The 18760-nt window shown below is 23.8% G+C and overlaps 1 protein-coding gene across 4 annotated transcripts in view; it reads left to right on the top strand.

Moving 5' to 3' along the window:
* LOC112601251 (F-actin-monooxygenase Mical) overlaps positions 1-18730 on the top strand; it is a 29058-nt gene extending 10328 nt beyond the window's left edge. Inside the window, exons 3-29 of one of the 4 annotated variants that reach the window (XM_025348745.1) lie at positions 69-170; positions 231-438; positions 504-614; positions 884-985; positions 1091-1347; positions 1599-1856; positions 1925-2282; positions 2371-2403; positions 2557-2792; positions 2854-2976; positions 3043-3267; positions 3395-3532; positions 4250-4397; positions 4455-4588; positions 4681-4905; positions 5203-5526; positions 5590-5768; positions 5834-6021; positions 6141-6268; positions 8402-10819; positions 10903-11103; positions 12043-12078; positions 13071-13221; positions 13290-13413; positions 13477-13583; positions 14036-14197; positions 18276-18730. In XM_025348745.1, the coding sequence (XP_025204530.1) occupies positions 69-170; positions 231-438; positions 504-614; positions 884-985; positions 1091-1347; positions 1599-1856; positions 1925-2282; positions 2371-2403; positions 2557-2792; positions 2854-2976; positions 3043-3267; positions 3395-3532; positions 4250-4397; positions 4455-4588; positions 4681-4905; positions 5203-5526; positions 5590-5768; positions 5834-6021; positions 6141-6268; positions 8402-10819; positions 10903-11103; positions 12043-12078; positions 13071-13221; positions 13290-13413; positions 13477-13583; positions 14036-14197; positions 18276-18310 (6711 nt within the window). In that variant the 3' untranslated portion in view covers positions 18311-18730. The remainder of the gene's footprint in view (positions 1-68; positions 171-230; positions 439-503; positions 615-883; positions 986-1090; positions 1348-1598; positions 1857-1924; positions 2283-2370; positions 2404-2556; positions 2793-2853; positions 2977-3042; positions 3268-3394; positions 3533-4249; positions 4398-4454; positions 4589-4680; positions 4906-5202; positions 5527-5589; positions 5769-5833; positions 6022-6140; positions 6269-8401; positions 10820-10902; positions 11104-12042; positions 12079-13070; positions 13222-13289; positions 13414-13476; positions 13584-14035; positions 14198-18275) is intronic. The other 3 variants (XM_025348748.1, XM_025348749.1, XM_025348746.1) reach the window with 3 other exon arrangements.
* Positions 18731-18760: the final 30 nt, after the last annotated feature.

Below are 18760 nucleotides of genomic sequence, written 5' to 3' on the forward strand. Positions count from 1 at the left end.
ATTTAAATTAGGTATATATTTTTTTTATTTTATGGCTTTTATTAAAATTGTAATAAATTATTTTCTAGACTATGCTGTGTTCATGGAAAGCAAAAGCTTTATGGAATAAATTTGATAAAAAAGCAAGTCACAAATGTTATAATCGTGGAAAAACTTGTATGAATACTAGGGTAAATTCAAATTATATTATTATTATTTTTTTTTTAAACTAAGTGAAATAAGTTATTTAGGTTTTAATTATTGGTTCGGGGCCTTGTGGATTACGTGCTGCTATTGAAGCTCAGCTCTTAGGTGCTAAAGTAGTTGTAGTTGAAAAGAGAGATCGTCTCTCAAGAAATAATGTACTTCATCTTTGGCCCTTTGTTATTCAAGACTTAAAATTACTTGGTGCAAAAAAATTTTTTGGTAAATTTTGTGCCGGTGCTATTGATCATATAAGTAAGATATAAATATTAGTTCATATTATTAAATTTGATTTCTAACAATTGCTATTATTTTTACAGGTATTAGACAGCTTCAATGTATTTTGTTAAAAGTTTCATTAATCCTAGGTGTTGAAATTCACGAAGGTGTCAGTTTTGATTCCCTTTCTCCACCACCTGATAATGATGAAAGTATGTTTAAATGTAATTAATTAAGTTTTCTAATTTTAATATTATGTTGTACACAGCATACTATATTATGTATATGTTTGTAACATATCAATATTCAGACAAGTGTTGAATTTCATTTAATAATGTTTTTCATGACCAGAAGTTACATAGATTTCAACTCTTACTCTATTAAACTCATACTTCATAATTTATTATTTTAAAACCAAATATAACAATATTTTTTTGAAAAATGATTAATATTTATATTGTTTTTAATTATTAAACATTAGAAATTGGATGGAGAGCTATCTTTAGTCCATCAGATCATCCTGTTTCTCAGTATGAATTTGATGTTCTTGTTGGTGCTGATGGCAAACGGAATACATTGGAAGGTATGTATTTAATAAAAGAAACTGTAATTTTATGACCACAATTTCTTTTGCTATATTAATGTGTTTTTACTAAATTTTATGATTATTTTATACTTAATAATTTAGGTTTTAAAAGAAAAGAATTTCGCGGTAGGTTAGCAATTGCTATCACTGCTAACTTTATAAATAAACACACAGAAGCTGAAGCGAGGGTGGAAGAAATATCTGGAGTTGCTTTCATATTCAATCAAAAGTTTTTTAAAGATCTTTATCGAGAAACAGGAATTGATTTGGAAAATATTGTTTATTATAAAGACGAAACTCATTATTTTGTTATGACTGCCAAAAAACATAGTTTGATTGATAAAGGTGTTATATTAAATGTATGTACAAATTTTTATATAATTGAAAATACCTAATAACCAGAGGTCAGAATAATATTTTCTTATATGTACTCTGTTTATCTTATGAAATATATTTGGCATAAGAGTATAATATGTGAATAGTATAGTTTTATTCACATTTACTTGTATAAACTCTTAAAAAATACAAAAAAAATCATAAAATTCTGGTCTATAGTAATAAAATAGTAATATTTAAATTTTCTCTTCATCTCTGTACATTTTACTTATAGGATTATGCTGATGTTGCTAAATTGTTAGCTTTAGAAAATATTAATAAGGAAGCATTGACAGAATATGCTAAAGAAGCTGCAAATTTTTCAACAAATTACTCATTGCCCCAACTTGAATTTGCTGTTAATCATTATGGTCAACCAGATGTAGCTATGTTTGATTTCACTTCAATGTATGCTGCTGAAAATGCTAGTCATGTGATCCAAAGAAATGGTCATAAGCTTTTGACTACATTAGTTGGAGATAGTTTACTAGAGGTATAAAGTATTAACATTTTTTTTAATCAGAAAATATTAATTATGTTATTATTAAACTATATTTTTAGCCATTTTGGCCAACTGGCTCTGGTTGTGCTCGAGGTTTTTTGAGTTCAATGGATACCTGTTGGGCTATTCGACGTTGGGGCTCTCCAAATTCTAATCCATTAGAAGTATTAGCTGAGCGAGAGTCAATCTATCATATTCTTGGCCAAACAACACCTGAAAATTTACATAAAAATATAGCTAGCTATACTGTTGATCCTCATACAAGATATCCAAATTTAAATACACATGCTGTTTTACCATCGCAAGTTGTGCATTTATTTGATTGTGATGACAAGACTGTTGTAGAAAAACTTCTTAAAGCTCCTCGCCAAACAATTACTCCAGTTCAAGATGTTCCAAAAAAACGTCGTCGAAAAGGTAATTTATCTTAATAATTTGTCTTTAGTTTTATGACTATAATTAATTTCCTTATTAAAAATATTTTTATTTAAATATTTGAAAACAGTCCGTTTGGCTGCGATTGATCCTGCATTAAAGGGTGAATAATATAAAATACACAAAACTTATTCGTGTGTAGTACTGTGTTCTCTAACAGTGTGTTTTTTGTTATTTTTATTTACTTATCAATAATGAACAATAGTATTTAAAAATATATGAGTAGTAATTCATTTTTACAATATATTTTTTTTAGAAAGTCAAGTAAATCAAGAAACATTACATCATTGGTTAAAAACTCAAGTTGAACCCTACGATTCAATATCTGTTGAAGATTTAGCAAAATCATTTAAAAATGGCTTAGCATTATGTGCAATTATACATAGGTACCGTCCAGACTTGATAGATTTTTTTAATCTTTCATCTTCTGATGTTGCAAAAAATAATCAATTAGCTTTTGATATTTTAGAACATGAATTTGGAATTCCACCAGTAAGTTTATTTTATATTATTTTTGATAATAAGTATTATACTTACATATTTTATTTTTTAGATAATGTCTGGTATTGAAATGGAACAGTGTGATGTACCTGATATTTTAGCCATGTTATCTTATTTGTCGCAAGTATATGATACATTCAGACGAGAAATTCCACATATAAATCATCCAAAATTGGTATTAAATTAATTTTATATAAATCAAAATTTAAATAATTCAATGTTATTTTAAAAACATTTTTAGGAAGACAGTGATCACGGACCTACGCCAGCAGAAAGTCGTTTTAGAATTCATGTTGCTAGAAATAATATCCTTACCCCATATTCAAAACCTTCTACTTTGGTAAAACCTATTTCGCAATCACGAAAACGTTCAGGTGTCAATAATATATCTACTATTGATAAAAGTACTTCTTCTATGCAAAGACGCAATAGAAAGCGACGCACTAACATAAACAATGGATCATTGGTAAGTTAATTGTAGTTTATTATATCTGATAATATAATTTTTTTTTAAATGTTTATATTATTTAAAATGTATTTAAGAAATTACTAAATTTAATACAAAACAATATTAATATTTTACTAATAATAAGGCACAAATAAAAAAAAGATTACATTTACGGATGCAGCAAATTTATATAAGAGAACCTGAAGAAGATGAGTTTTTAGAAAATAATCATGAAAAGTTTAAAGAACGAGCTAGAGAGTTGGAGAAAAAATTATTTCCAAGTGTAAGGAGAATGTGTTAAAAACTGTGATTATTGTGTTGGTGTGTGAATATTTTTATTAACTTATCCAAATAATAAATAATTTTTCAACAAAGTTGTATGGTTACTTTAAATTATTGAAATGTTTATTCTAATAATAATTACTAATAATTTAATTATATGATGTGTACTTATACAATTTATAGTATGTATTATCATTGTTATTCATCCTCTATGATCATTATTTATATTATTTTATTTAATGAAGTACTGGTTACAACAGCAATTGTCCTCCTTTTTTAAAGGTTCTATAAACAATTGCTTTTGTATTAAATTGTTTTGAACTAATTTGTGTATGTTTTTGATACATTTTGAAAACGATTAAGTTAATTAATTAATGCATTATTGAATATGTGTGTCAAACTGTTACTAAACCAAATTAAGCAGTTCAGAAATTAAAATGTAAGAATTAAATTAAAACTAAAAACAAAAAAATGACTTTAAAATCCTCTCATACTTGTAAGTTGTGATATGCTTAATTTTAAACTGTATATTTTTGTTTTCATCTTTTAAATATTTGTGAGTTATTTTAATACTGTGATATTGTTATATTTGCTAATAACAATAAAGCACCTATCGTGGAGAAAGGTGTGTTTGTATAATACCAACATATAATTTTAATAATAATGTACTATATTTATGGTTGTGTTTCCTTTTTAATTTTTAATTTTATTATTCAAGCCACGAGACACTCGTGTACAAGAAGATTGTTCTTCTCCTCGATATAAAATGGAAGAAGATATTTCAGTCCGAGCCAAAGAAATTGAAGCAAAACTTAAAGGTGGCCCAGCACCTGATAAAAAACCTAAAGACCTCATGAGGGCCATTGGTATAATTATATTATTCATTTTATAGTTTATTAATTAATAATTATTTATTTTTGCAGGAAAAATTGATAAAAGTGATTGGAATGTAAAAGAAATAGAACGAAAGATTGAAGAAAGTAAAGTAAATGCTAAACACACTAAAAATGGTACTGAAAAGGTACCTAAATGGAGTCGCCCTCAATTTGATGATAAAGTATTATTATTATAATATAATAATTTTTTTTATTTAAAGATTTAAATCAACATTTAAGTATGATTTTCTAAATAATAAATTAAATATATTAGGTTAGCGCGATCAAGAAAAAACTTCATGTAAAAGGATATCAAGATAATATCAATAATGACAAAAAGTTCTTTGAAATTGATGATAATTTAAATAAACTGAATAGAAAAATTAAAGATGGAAATATTTTAGATCAAGGTTTACGTGGTGCTAATAAAGTTTCAGCAATGGCTGCACATTTAGCTACCATAAATAAACAGCCTGAACAACCTTTACTTCAAAGATCTGTGAGTACACTTTTTCTTATCTAATATTTTATACTTTAAGAATATTTAAAAAAATCAAAAAATTACATTCATTAAGAAAATGTTATTGTAGATATCTTTGCATTCATACAATTACTCATTATTATAAAATATTCTAAATCCTAAATTTGAATGGAAAATAAAATAAATATTCCTTAATTTTTCTCCAGACTTTTCTTTTTGATATATTTTATATCTTGTAATAAATTTATTCTATTTTTGAATAGATTTTATACAAATCAATTTAAATTAAAAAATATTTTCATTTATTATTTTTAGGGTACTAAAAATACTGTAATAATTCCACAAGGTGGAAGTGAAACATGCCATTTTTGTAAAAACCGTGTTTATTTAATGGAACGGTTAAGTGCAGAAGGCAGATTCTTTCATCGTGGTTGTTTCCGTTGTGAATATTGTCATACAACTTTGAGATTAGGTAATTACATGTATGATCGTGAAGGTAAATACGACAACCGTTTCTACTGTTCTCAACACTTTGGTATGTCTGGGACACAGCAGATGAGATCTAGACGTAAACTTGAACAAAAGACTGAACCAGATTTAGGAATTAAACCAATTGTTTTAGCCAAAACTCCTGATAAAGTATGTTATTCTTATATTATAAAGTTAATTATTTATAATTAATTTATATTAATTGTATTTCAGACTAAGGCATCAATGGAATCATTAGATCGAGGTGAAACACCTGAACGAGTAGAATTTGAAAATTTAGATTTAGAAGAAGATTTAGTTCTTAGTGAAATGGATGAAGACGAATGGACTGATCGTAATTTTGGTGCTTCAGCTAATGAAATGCTTTCTTCTGATGAATTATCTGAATTTAGGTTAATACATACACTTTTAATTATTATTAACCTATATCTTGAGTATTGATAACATTTTGTTTTAGTGATAGTGAAAGTGACGATAATCAAAATCTAGAAATAAATGATGATAATCAAGAGAAAAAATTACTGCCAATAAATATTAATAATGACAATATATGTAGCATAAATGCTGAAGATGATGGTTTAAGTTCACAAAATGAGTCTGATGAGTCACAGGATCGTTTCAGTTACAAAGAATTTGATAGTGGTGGTAATTCTATTAAATGTTTATATTTTATACATAGTTTTTCTGAATTTAAAATTAGTTAAATATTCTTTATGATTAATATTTTTTTGTTAATAGATGTTTTTATTTTATATATATTTTAGATGATGAGAGTGACACAGCAACTGAAGGTGAAGATGAAATTAAAGCACGGGAAATGAGAAAACAAGAAGTTTGTTTACGTATTCCAAATATATCATCTGCCACTACAGATACTGGATCTGATACAGAGGTGATATTTTTTACACCTCCTAAATCAATAGAAAATTCTTTAAATAAAAATAGTGAATCTATTACAAATGATGAATCCTCAAAATCAATCAAAACAAATATTAATAAAAATAAATTTAATATTGAAGAATCTCTTAATTCATTAAATACTAATTCTATTAATAATGTTGGATATTCAGATAATTGTAGTCTCAATAATGATCTTGAAAGTACCAATACTAATGTTCAAAAATCTGCTATAAAAGAATGTGTTGTCTCATGTAACGATATTAGAAATGATAATAATATTATGAAAAATGCATCTTCGTCATTAAATTCTTGTCATTTTCAATGTAAGTCCAACAATGAATGTGTACAGAAAATGGAAAATGTTGCAAGTCCTCAAACAAAATTAGAAAAGGATTTCATGTTTTTAGATAACAATAATGGTTCAAATGAAGTAAAAACTTCTGAATCTTCAATGAGTTGTGTAAAAAATAATACAAAACAGTTATCTAAAAGTAATAATATTAATTCTAGTTTAAAAACCCGAGATGATTTGATTGAAGAGAATGATAATATTCTGTTAAATAATTTTAGTAATGATTCCAATCTATCTAAAAAAATAATTGAAAATAAAAATCATAATAAATCAAATAAATTAAATATGGTTACTACTGAACCTTATCCAAAATATACGCCTACAGTTGAAAAGGCTATTAAAAAGTATGAAAATAAACAACCAAAAAAAGAATGTATTGTTATGTAAATTTCAATATAGTAGAATAAATAATTAATACTCAAATATTCATCCATGTACACCCTATATTATTTATACATGTATGAAAAAATATTAAAATTTAAGCTAGAAATTGTAGTACAGAATCTTCACAGATATACATAATAAGCCTTTCTCTCAAGTATCATATGGAATAAACAATTCAGGTAAAAATAATTAGAATTTTGTGTTACTTGTGATTTCGTTGTGTTTCAATTATTTCATTTTTTGAAAATAATATGTCTTCTGTATTTTAAAATTATTGTGAATTTAACAATTTACATAGGTACATTTATGTCTTTATATCAATTTATTCATATTTTTATTGTGATACTTTTATATATTTAAAATTGATTAAGGCAATAAACTAACAAACTATTCTTTGATAAAATCTAAATTTAAGAGGATATTATACCTGAATATATTATTTCCATTTTACTGAAGCGTGACATACAATATTTTATATTTAGCAGTTCCAGTTTTGTATTGTTAACTTAAATATTAGAGTGAATTGATTATTATCAAATTTTAAGTTAAGATCATTATTTATGTTCTCTCATTAGATTTTTATGAAATTTTCATTTTTAAATGAAAGATGAGCATGTAAAATAGTATTTGAAATTAATGATAGTTTACTTAAAAATAAAATATTGTTAAAAAACCGACAAAAGAACACAGATAATATTTTTACCTATTTGGTTTGATGATAGGTCAATTAACTCTAGTGTTTTAGCCAACTACACAAAATAGTTATTGCTATTAGTATATTTTATTGTGTTTTATTAAAATGAAAATAACACATAAGGATACAATATACTTTTATTAACAATTAATTTTAAGTTTAAAATATATGTTTAATTATTTTAACGCGTTTATTCATTAAACTGGCTTTTGAAATTAGAATTTTTACTATTGAGGGTAAAGGCTTGTTTTGTATGTCATGTATTTATTTTACTAAATTACATTTCATGTAATTAATATTATATTTATTAAATAATTGTTTTATTGTATTATCTAATCAAAGTTTGATTTATGTTTATTAACTTATAACAAATAATCATAAATGTGTGTTTTATAATTATGACATGATTCATATCCAGATGCATTTATAATGTGTATGTATATATATTATATGTATGTATATATTTAAAAGATTAAAATAATAGCTAAATAATTTCAGCATCTACCTAATAAGTTATACCAACAAATAAAATATTGTATAGATATTTCTTATTTTTTTGATATCTTAAAAAATGTTTATGTGTGTTATATATATATATATATATATATAAATAAATATTTTAATATATGCATCTGGTATGTACAAAAATTATCATATTTTTTATAGTATTTAAAATTTTTATATTTTTTTTTTAGGTTGCTACTGATTTTTATACATCAAGTTCTGGTAGTAGTAATTCTGCTACAGAAATATCTACAGATTCTGAATTTGAGCGAGATGATAAAACACCAACAAGACACAGTATTCCAAATATAATTGTTAGCGAAAGTATTCAATCAAAACGTAAAGTAGAAGAAACTAAAGTTGATCCTTTAGTGCCAGAAAATCCTAAAATTGCAGAAATAGTAAATCGAGCTCAAAATCGACCAAATTTTATTCCATTTGCTAATCCTGGATATGAACTTAATCGAACACAGTCAACAGAAGGTATTGCTACTAAACGTTCATTGGAATTGAAAAAGTTATATTTGTTAGCTGGTAATGGTAATGGAATAGCAGTTAAAAAATCTGGCTCATCCGTAACTTTAGATACAAAATTTAAAAGCTTTGTTGATCAAATATCTGAGTGTCAAAAAAAATTAAATCCTGCACCAGTACCCAGTCCTACTATGCAAGCATTCTTACAAAATGTAAGTCCTGTTATTAATAAAAATGAGAAAAAATCAAAAGAATTATCAGAAATTAATGAATTTAAACACGTTTGTTTAAAACATTCTGAAAAAAATAATGACTGTAATGAGAACAACGAAACTAATAATAAAGTAATAGAAGTAATTAATACTCAGTATCAAGAACATGATAATGAATTACGCCCACGTAGCCCAGCTCATGAAACTTCTATAATTGTACCAGAGTTTCATCGTTCCCAAATAGAAAATAAAATAGAATCAGATTCTTTATCAACAGATGATTCGACAGATACTGAAAATGATTTAGAAATTCCTGATATTTCATCTGATGATAAGGATATTCCAATAGAAAACCATAGTTTACCAAAGTTAGAAATTCATAATTCTCGAGGTGAACTCATGGATGATATAGAACAACAAAAAGAACAAATAATTGAATCTGAATGTATACCAAAATATTCAGATAATGGATTTAATAAGATAATTACTGTTCCAAGTCCAATAAAAGATAAAAATGTTAGAAATGGAGAAATATTAAAACATGTTTCAACTACTGCAGATTTATTTATGAATGATGTTTCTAAACCTAACAGTACTGAAATTATTCATTCTGAATGTTATGCTCATATGTCTGATTATAATAATGATGAAGATCATGCTATTGAGGGACAAACTGAAACAGAACTTTCTGATTGGGCAAGAGATGATGATGTTGGAGTATCTGAAGCTTGGGAAGATTTTGTACATGTACCAATAAAATCATTAACTTATAGAAAACATCAGAGGCCTAAATCAAAACGTAAACCTAGAAATTCTCCAAAAAAACGACCCAATGAAGATTTAGATGAATATGGACATGTCTGTGGAAAAATTGATAGTGATAATATTGAGTTCATGGATACAATTAGTGACAATGATACTAATGAACATGTCGCTGCATTAAATCAAACATTGCTACATAATACCGGTTATGTGGAATTTGTAACCAACCCTCAAATGGACGATGAGCTTAAAACACCTGTGGTAGAGACATTGAATGCTATTTATAACATCTCAGCTGATAAAGATGATAATGATACTACAACCACCAGTGATTTAGTGACTGTAATGGATCTCAATGATAAAAATAATATTGATGATGATGATGCATTAACTCCAATTGCTAATGAGGACTCTAATAAAACTTATCAGAATTATGTGAAACGTTTACAGGAAAAAATTTCACCATTTAACAGTATAAGAGATTCCATTGATGTACGTAAAATGAAAAAAAATAGTAAAGGAGAGAAATTAGATGAAAACAATTTGAAAGAACAAAATGAACAAGAACAAAATTCTACTACTTATAAAATTCAACAAATAACTAAGGAGAGGATGAAAGAAAAAAATTTAATTCATGATATGGTTATGAGTAAAATAACAAGCAAATCCCCTCATGAAAAAAAACCACGTCGTAACAAAAGTTCACTTTTTTCTCCAGAATCTCATACAGAGAATTTTGGATTTGCAAAACCATTTCCTGTTAACCAATGTAATACAAATGAACAACTTCGACCTACATCTCTTATAATTCCTATAAAAAGTCCTTTAAGCGAACAAAAAATTTGTCCTACTCAACAGATATCATGTTCAGAAGCATTTTCATTACCTGATATAAGGAGAGCATTATTTGATGAAAATACCCCAACATCTAGTATTGCTGAAATAATAAAGTCGACTGAAGAAATTCGTGAAAACGCTAGGGCCAGAGCTAGATTAAAGAGTGATTCTGAATTGGGTATAAGTCCTGAAGATAAAATTAGACAACTCCGAGAAAAGTTGGAACGTAGAAGAGCAGTAAAAAGCAATTGTGATGGACTTTCATTACTGACAAAAAGTAAAAGTTGTCAATCCATTGATGAATTTGATCTTGATATGGCATTGGTAAGCTTTTAAAATGTTAAAATCAAATAATTATATTATTAATTACATATGTTATTCCATATTTTTTTAATCATCAATATTAGTGTGATACACCAAAAAGAAATGAACAAAATATAATAAATGATCGTCCTGAAAGAAAGCGTAGTATTACTCAAACTGTTATGGCTGCAATTTTTCAAAAGAAGACACCATCACCAAATAAAATTCGTTCTCCATCTAGTCATCAAACATCTCCATCTAGATTTAAGTTTTTAATGAGTGGAAAAATAAAAGAAAAATCTCAGGTAACATTTTTAATATTTTAACTTATAGTTTAACACTAGTATTAAGTTATACGAGTACAAATATTCTATGATGTGTGAAAAATTTAATAGGGTAGACAACTAAGGACAAAATGTTTTAAAATAATTAAATAATGTAAAACATCCATACTTGAATAATTTAACTTAATTTACAAATTTTGTATTGTTTTTAATACATTTGTAACACTGTTAATAAATATTAGATTCTTTGATAATTCACCTAACAATTTTTTTTCTATAGGTAAAGTAGTGATGAAAGCATATTATACTTTGTCATTACATTTTTTGTAAAAGATTTGTTGCGTTAAAAAGCACTCATCATTCATACTTAAACTGTTTTTCAAAAATACTAAACATTTTACACATTAACTGTGAACTTGGGTTAGAATGCTACTAAATTAATAAAATATCAAACTGAAACAAATTTTTTTTAACATTTATTTTTAATAATATACTGCAATATTTTTCTGTTTATACCATCATACACTCAATATCAATAATGAGATACATTTCAAAATATCTTAGCTGTACTGTTGAGTTGAATTATTCAAAATAACATTTTATTTATAAAATTTATGAAGAAGAAATATTATTATGGTAGTATGTACTATAAAGATATTAATTTATTTTAAAATTTTAAATACTAGATAATTTTGGGGAGACAATGAGATATTTGTCTACCCTGACATACATATTCTGCCACTACAAACATTAGGATACTTTTACAATTTTAATTTATTATTAATAGGATTAGGGTTCGATAAAAAAATAATTATTTTTAAAAATTACAGATAAAAGTGCATATCATTTATAAAATTTGAGTTTTGTTTTTATTTATATGTATGCATATAATATATATATATATTTGATACTAATTTAAAATATTTATTATAATGATTAATTTTGTCTTTTAAATTTCAGTCGGCAGATAATGTTTCTACATTCATTGGAGATTATGTATGTCCTTTTAGAGCAGTTTTTTTTATTTTACTAAATAATAATATTTATCAATCTTAGAACTATTTATTATAAGTTTAATAATTAAATATTGCATAGATTGTAGATTATTTGGTAGCTTACACATATTAGATTCTATTGCTTTATTTTATTGATTTTAATACAGTATGTACATTTTACATATTCAACCAATATATAGATGTATATCTTAAACACCTTAATGGCTTAATCACGCATCTAAAACATTTTAATCATCTAAAATTAATTACAAAATGTGTTGGAATACATCTAATGTAATCTTCACTATTCTTGTAGCCTATTATTTTTATACTGTGTTTAAAAAATAATATTGTAATGAAATTACTATTTAAATTACTTAAGATGTATAGGTGTCCTAGTGTTTTCTATTTAATTATTTTTCCGAAAATTTTTAGAAAAGTAAAAAATAACTATTGATATTATTTGTTGATTAGAAATTAATAATTATTATTTATTAGTAAAAATTGCTGTTTAAAAAAAAAGTCTATGGAAATGTTTATTGTTTTATTAAATATCCAATTATAAAATGTTAGAATATTATTAGGTATATTATGATTGTCCATTGATTATTATTTAATATAATATTAAAATTTAAGCAGTATTATCCTATCTTATATATTGTAGATAAATAATAATAATAATGTTTTGCATTTGTAATTAAAAATTTTAAATACTAACTAAAGAGAATTTCATAATTATTTTATAAATTTTAAATAATGAAACACCCATTGAAAATATGATAAAAAGCTTAGTGTTCTTCAGGATAAACTTAAATAATATACATGATAATACTGAAATGTTTGTATGTTTTGCTTTAAGTTAGCTTATGCATTGAATTTTACAAACATTAAATCAACATTATTCGAATATTTTATGTATAATAATGAAATATTATAGTTTCAGTAAATTTAAATTCTTGTTCAATACAATAATTACAAATATTTACTTTTCAGGATAAAAAATTAATTCCAGCTATTGGAGATAAACCTGTGCAATATAAATCAAATAGTGAATCTGAAATCAGACGTCGTTTAATAGATTCATTAGCTCCACCTATACCACCACTACCATCTTGCTATAATATTGATAATCTACAATTATTTGGTACTTATTTAAAATATAAAAATTTACGCTGCAATAAGTATAAAAATTAAAACATATTCTTCCTATAGAAACTGTTGTCAATATAGATGAATCAAAAAAAAATAAAGTAGATGACGACTATAGTATTCAAAGCACTGACGGTAAAATGTCAAAGTCTGAGATTAAAATTGCTAGACAATCCCAACGCAAAAGGTATTGTATACACAGTTCACAAATTTCTTTTATTAACAGAAATGTTATTTTAAATAATTAAAGGTTGCGTATTGCACAAGAAGTACAGAGAAAATTGGAAGAATTGGATGTTAAGCTAAAAACTTTAGAAGCTGAAGGAGTTGAAGTAGAGAAAAAACTTAGAGGAGAAGGTAAAGAAATAGTTATTATACATAATATTTATCATGTTTCTGTGATTAAAATAATTAGTAAAATCTATATTTTATATTATTCTTGGATTTTAAATAAAAAAAATTAACTATTGTTTAAAAATTAATTTAAAAAACATTTTAATACATTTTCTATTTTAGTATAAAAGCACTTAAATAAAGTTTTAAAAAAATCATGTAGTACCTCTCTATATTGGAAATTGAATATAATATTAATATATATATATTAGTTTATTTAATTTTCCAAGAGTTTAAGTATAATTTAGTTAAATTTTAACCAGTTTTAAATAATTGATCTCCGTTTAAATTTTTTTTTAATGTAATAATTTATCTTATATTTTTTTTTTTCAAATTTAAGAACATCAACTGGTTTTGTAACTTATTTAATTCTATGGTTGTGTTTTTTATTATATTAGTTTTAATTTTTAATTTAGGAGGTGAAAAAAATGAAGATGAACCCTCTCTTTTGCATAGTTATTGTGAACTGATGAGTGAAGTCAATCGATTGAGAAGAGAAGAACGTGAATTAGGATTACAAGCACAAGAATTAGAAATAGAAGATAATCTTGCAAGGTGTGAGACAATCAGTCCAAATGGTAATTACAATTCAAAATTGCTTGTTTTAAATATTTTTTGATATTATATTATTATAGATAGAATGATGTTTTTAAAAAGATTTTGATCAAGCATCATTTTATAAAATTACAGAGTTTGGCTCTGATTCAAATTGTTTGGCCAGCACTCATCGCACAAATCATGTTCTTACAAAATTATTCCCCATATATGTCTTGATAGTATTCTATTACTTCAATTTACTTACTTCCTAAATCAATTAATATTTTAGTTACCTAACTAAATAATATATTAATTAAAATCAAAAAGTTGTTTTTGTTATAAAGGTAACACTAATGCTATATTAAAGATAATTATTAAAATACTTTAACTAAAACAACATTCTTTTTCAAATATAATTAATATTTATTTTATCAAAATTAGAACAAATGTTTTTTAAATTTGAATACTGTTTTACTTTATCTTATCTACTCATTAACAATAATGGTATAATATTTAAATTAAATGAACCAAATCATGTATGTGATGTATTGAATCTTCCAATATTTTGTACATGTACATTCACTATATGCTATATTAAAGTAAATTTATCATAGATTTAGTCATGATATTGTTTTTATATTATTAATAACAATATACATGCATAGAATTTAATAAGATAATAAAAAAAGAATTGTTAGTTATATTTCACTTTTTAGATTTATACATTATGTATAGAAACCAAAAAGTTAGTATGTTTGTTGAGTATCTTTAATTTTGTTTTATACTTTCGATTGTTTAATCATTGTAAGCCACAGTATTATTAATGAATGTTGTACTTTGCTTTCTATTAAAAAATTAATTTAAATGGTTCAATTTATTAATAAATTAACTATTAACTATTTTTAACAATAAATTACTATAATTTAAAAATGATTTTATATAATTATTATCATTACTTCTACTAAAACCAATATATTTGACTGAACTTATAATATTAATATTATTATTTTATTTAATAATAATATAATGTGTATTATTTATAAATTAAGAATATTATTACTGAACTTAAAAGACATTGTTTAATAACAAATTTAATTAATTATTTCTGATTTTTATTCTTCAAAGCTCATTCATTCTTATGTTAGATTATTAATCATTGTTTATTAAAAATATTGTTTGCATTATAATATTTTATTATTTATCAGGAATAATGTACATAGAATTGTTTATTTTTCAATATCCTCACGGTAGTTATTGAATTTAAAATTTATTTGTTTAATCTCGGCTATTAATTTTTCTCTGTTCAAGTAATTTTATTCTGCTAATATTTCTTTTAGAACAAAATTTGATCATTTTTATTCAATGGATGACATAATGAGAAAGTTGTCTGTTTGAATGCCACTTTTTGAAATTCTAATAATTTAAGGTGATAGGTATTCAAATTATTGTTTATGATTTTGAAAGATATATAAATACATACTAAATACTTTCCAGTTATTTTAATTATACCTATAGCCAAATATTGTCAAAAATATGAGATAATTTTTTTATTTGGAGTAAATAGTTGATCAAAATCTACAAAGCCATAACAGTACTTATTATATACATAAATATGTGTGTAATAAATATCATTAATTATTAATGATTCAACACAAAGTTATAGAATATAATTATCTTAAAATTGTATATTTGGTTAAAAATTTAATTTCGTACATCAATATTATGAAACAATAATAATAAAAATAAATATTTATGTAAATTAAAAATTTTCTTTAGTTAAAAATATTAGTTAAATCTGAGGTATATTCTTGGATGATGGCCTGCATATAGGAAACCACTTTGGAACATAAGACACAAGAAAGGATTTTGATAGTACTAATGATAAGTAGTATATATCCTCCTCTAGAGAGTTTTTAAACTCTGTTCTTAAATAAAAATAAAAAAAAGATACTTATAACTAAATTGTCAGTAGATAAAAGTTCAATGTAAAATTAAAGTATTTTAAATATATTTATATGTAATATTATATTTTATAATTTTATTTGAACACATAACATTCAAGCAGGTATATTTCACTTGATGGTATGGTATGGTTTGGTAGCATGTATGTATATTATAGAGTAGTGTAAATATTAATTTAAAAATGTATTAAACATAGTTCTGATCCTTAAAATATCCATGATAACCATCAAACCAACCGACTTAAATATACAACGCTATGTACATCAAACATTTTATATGGTAAGCTAACTTAATTTTTATGTTAACATATATCAGTATTTCAGTATATGATTTGTGATATCCATATATAATAAAACATATGTCTAAAGTCATAATTATATGTTATAAATACAATCATGTTTATAATCTTTAATTGAATAGCAGTACTTATAGGCTGTAATTTAATTTTATACTGTATGATAATTTTAAATACATATTTTAATATCATTACTAAAATCAGTTTTTAAAATTTGGATCTTAATTCAGCTTTCATTAATGATTAAATTAAATTGTTTTAGTTGGTTTATAACAAATAACATTTTTGCAAATAATATTGTCTTAATTTATGTTTTATCTATTGATATTAATGTTTTTTACATATTAGTAATCTCAACAAAATTTTCCATTAAAAACATGATCATTATTACGTTAAAAATTATGATACTTGGTCCGAGTTAAAAAGTAATTGCCTATTAATAAGTTAAAAATAATTATTATTTTATTTACTGAGTGATTATTTTATTAAACAACACTCATTATTTCAAAATCTATTAATGTTTGTGAAAAAATGTTTGCATAATTTCCAATTAAATTAAAGCAACATTTTTAATATTTTTTATTTTTGTAATTTTTTAAGCTATTACTTTTTTTAGTTAACATTATAAATTTCATATTATGAAATAGAATATTTAAATAATATTTAATAATAGAATACATAAAAATTGAAAATTAGAGTAGTTTATGAGTTATAAATATTCAAAATTTTGGTAAGAGAAGTGGTATGTCGAAATTTTGAAAGGTATCCTTGGGCGCATTCAATTTTTTTTTATAATTTTTTTTCATACATATATTATCTTACCATTAGGTTCTATTGGTTACTCAGTGCATCTTTAAGATTGTTCTTCTCAAAAAAAAAAAAAAAAAATACAGAAATTTAACTTTACTTTAATAATAAAAAATTAAAATGTAACTCTCTAGCATATGAATGCTAGTAAGCTGACATAAGCATCTACAATTTAATAGTTTATATCTAATGTATGGACAAATAATAACCGAGTTTAACAATAAAAATGTAGATAATCAATTTTATCTTGAAAAGTACCTAATTATATAGGTACAAGATTTTGATATGCTTGAGCGACCTCGAAATATGTGATAAACTAAATTATATTTTTATTAGAGTTATTAATTGGTATATAAATCAATATAAAGTAAGATAATAAAAATTAAATTTTTTTGTAGTCTACATAGTTGAGTGGCACCTTAGTATCCTTATATAACTTCACTCCGCTCACCTAAACTTTAAATATTTTTAATTTATAAACTACTTGTTAAAATATCAATTTCTATGTACCCAAATACTCTGAAAAATTAACCTGCTTCAGAATATGAAATAAAAATGTATATTGTTATTCAAAAAAGTAAAAAACATAAAAAATATTTAAAAAAAACATTAATGAATGTTCTTTGGTAAAATAATTGTACTGTATATATTATGTATGTTTATAGAATATTAAAAACATTATCTGAATTATTTATTGGTAGTATTGTTATAAGCAATAGATTAAATTGCATAACAATTGTACACAATTTACAATTATTTTTATTTTATGTTTCTTACATTATTAATCCATTCTGAAACTTTTTAATTTTATGAATTTACACTTTCAGATCTATTAAGAATTGTAGTAATCATATTGTACATAAAATATTAATACATTTTTTATGTAGGTTAAATATTTTATCATAATAATATAATTATTGTTGTATGGTTTAAAATGAATTTATTTTTATTTTTCTAAGATGTTAAAAATATATTTATTATCTTAAATGTATATAAAATATTTTAACAACTGCTTAATTCTTAATTAATTAAATTTATTTTTTTATTTTTTTCAGACAACGATTGGAGCAAATTGTCAACAGCTCATTAGTTATAATTGCTAAGCTATTTATTAATAATACTTGTATATTTCTGGTTAAAACATCGACAGAATCCCTACTAACAGGAACTTATAGCTCACTTATTATTTAAGTTTATTTATAGAACAAATAATCATATTATATTTATTTTTATACTTGTTTTCTTCTTTTGTTTGTATTGTAAGTAAGCTAAAGTGTGATAGTTTTATTTTAATCAACGAGTCAAAGCTTTAATCCAGTATGTAAAGTTACTTAAGCTTTAAAATCCTAAGCCAAAGCTAACAATTTGTTTAATACAATTCATAAAATTTTGATTTTGTATAATCTGTGATATAATGTTTAGATATATGACTCAATTGGGCCTTATATTTTAATTTTTAATATAAATATTATAAAAACTTTTCAAACTTTTTAACACTACTTATCTTATTTTTTTGACATTCATATTATATTATTTTATT

The sequence above is a fragment of the Melanaphis sacchari genome, unplaced genomic scaffold, assembly GCF_002803265.2.
Source record: "Melanaphis sacchari strain LSU unplaced genomic scaffold, SCAv2.0 Contig76_pilon_pilon, whole genome shotgun sequence".
In the NCBI taxonomy this organism is placed as follows: domain Eukaryota; kingdom Metazoa; phylum Arthropoda; class Insecta; order Hemiptera; family Aphididae; genus Melanaphis; species Melanaphis sacchari.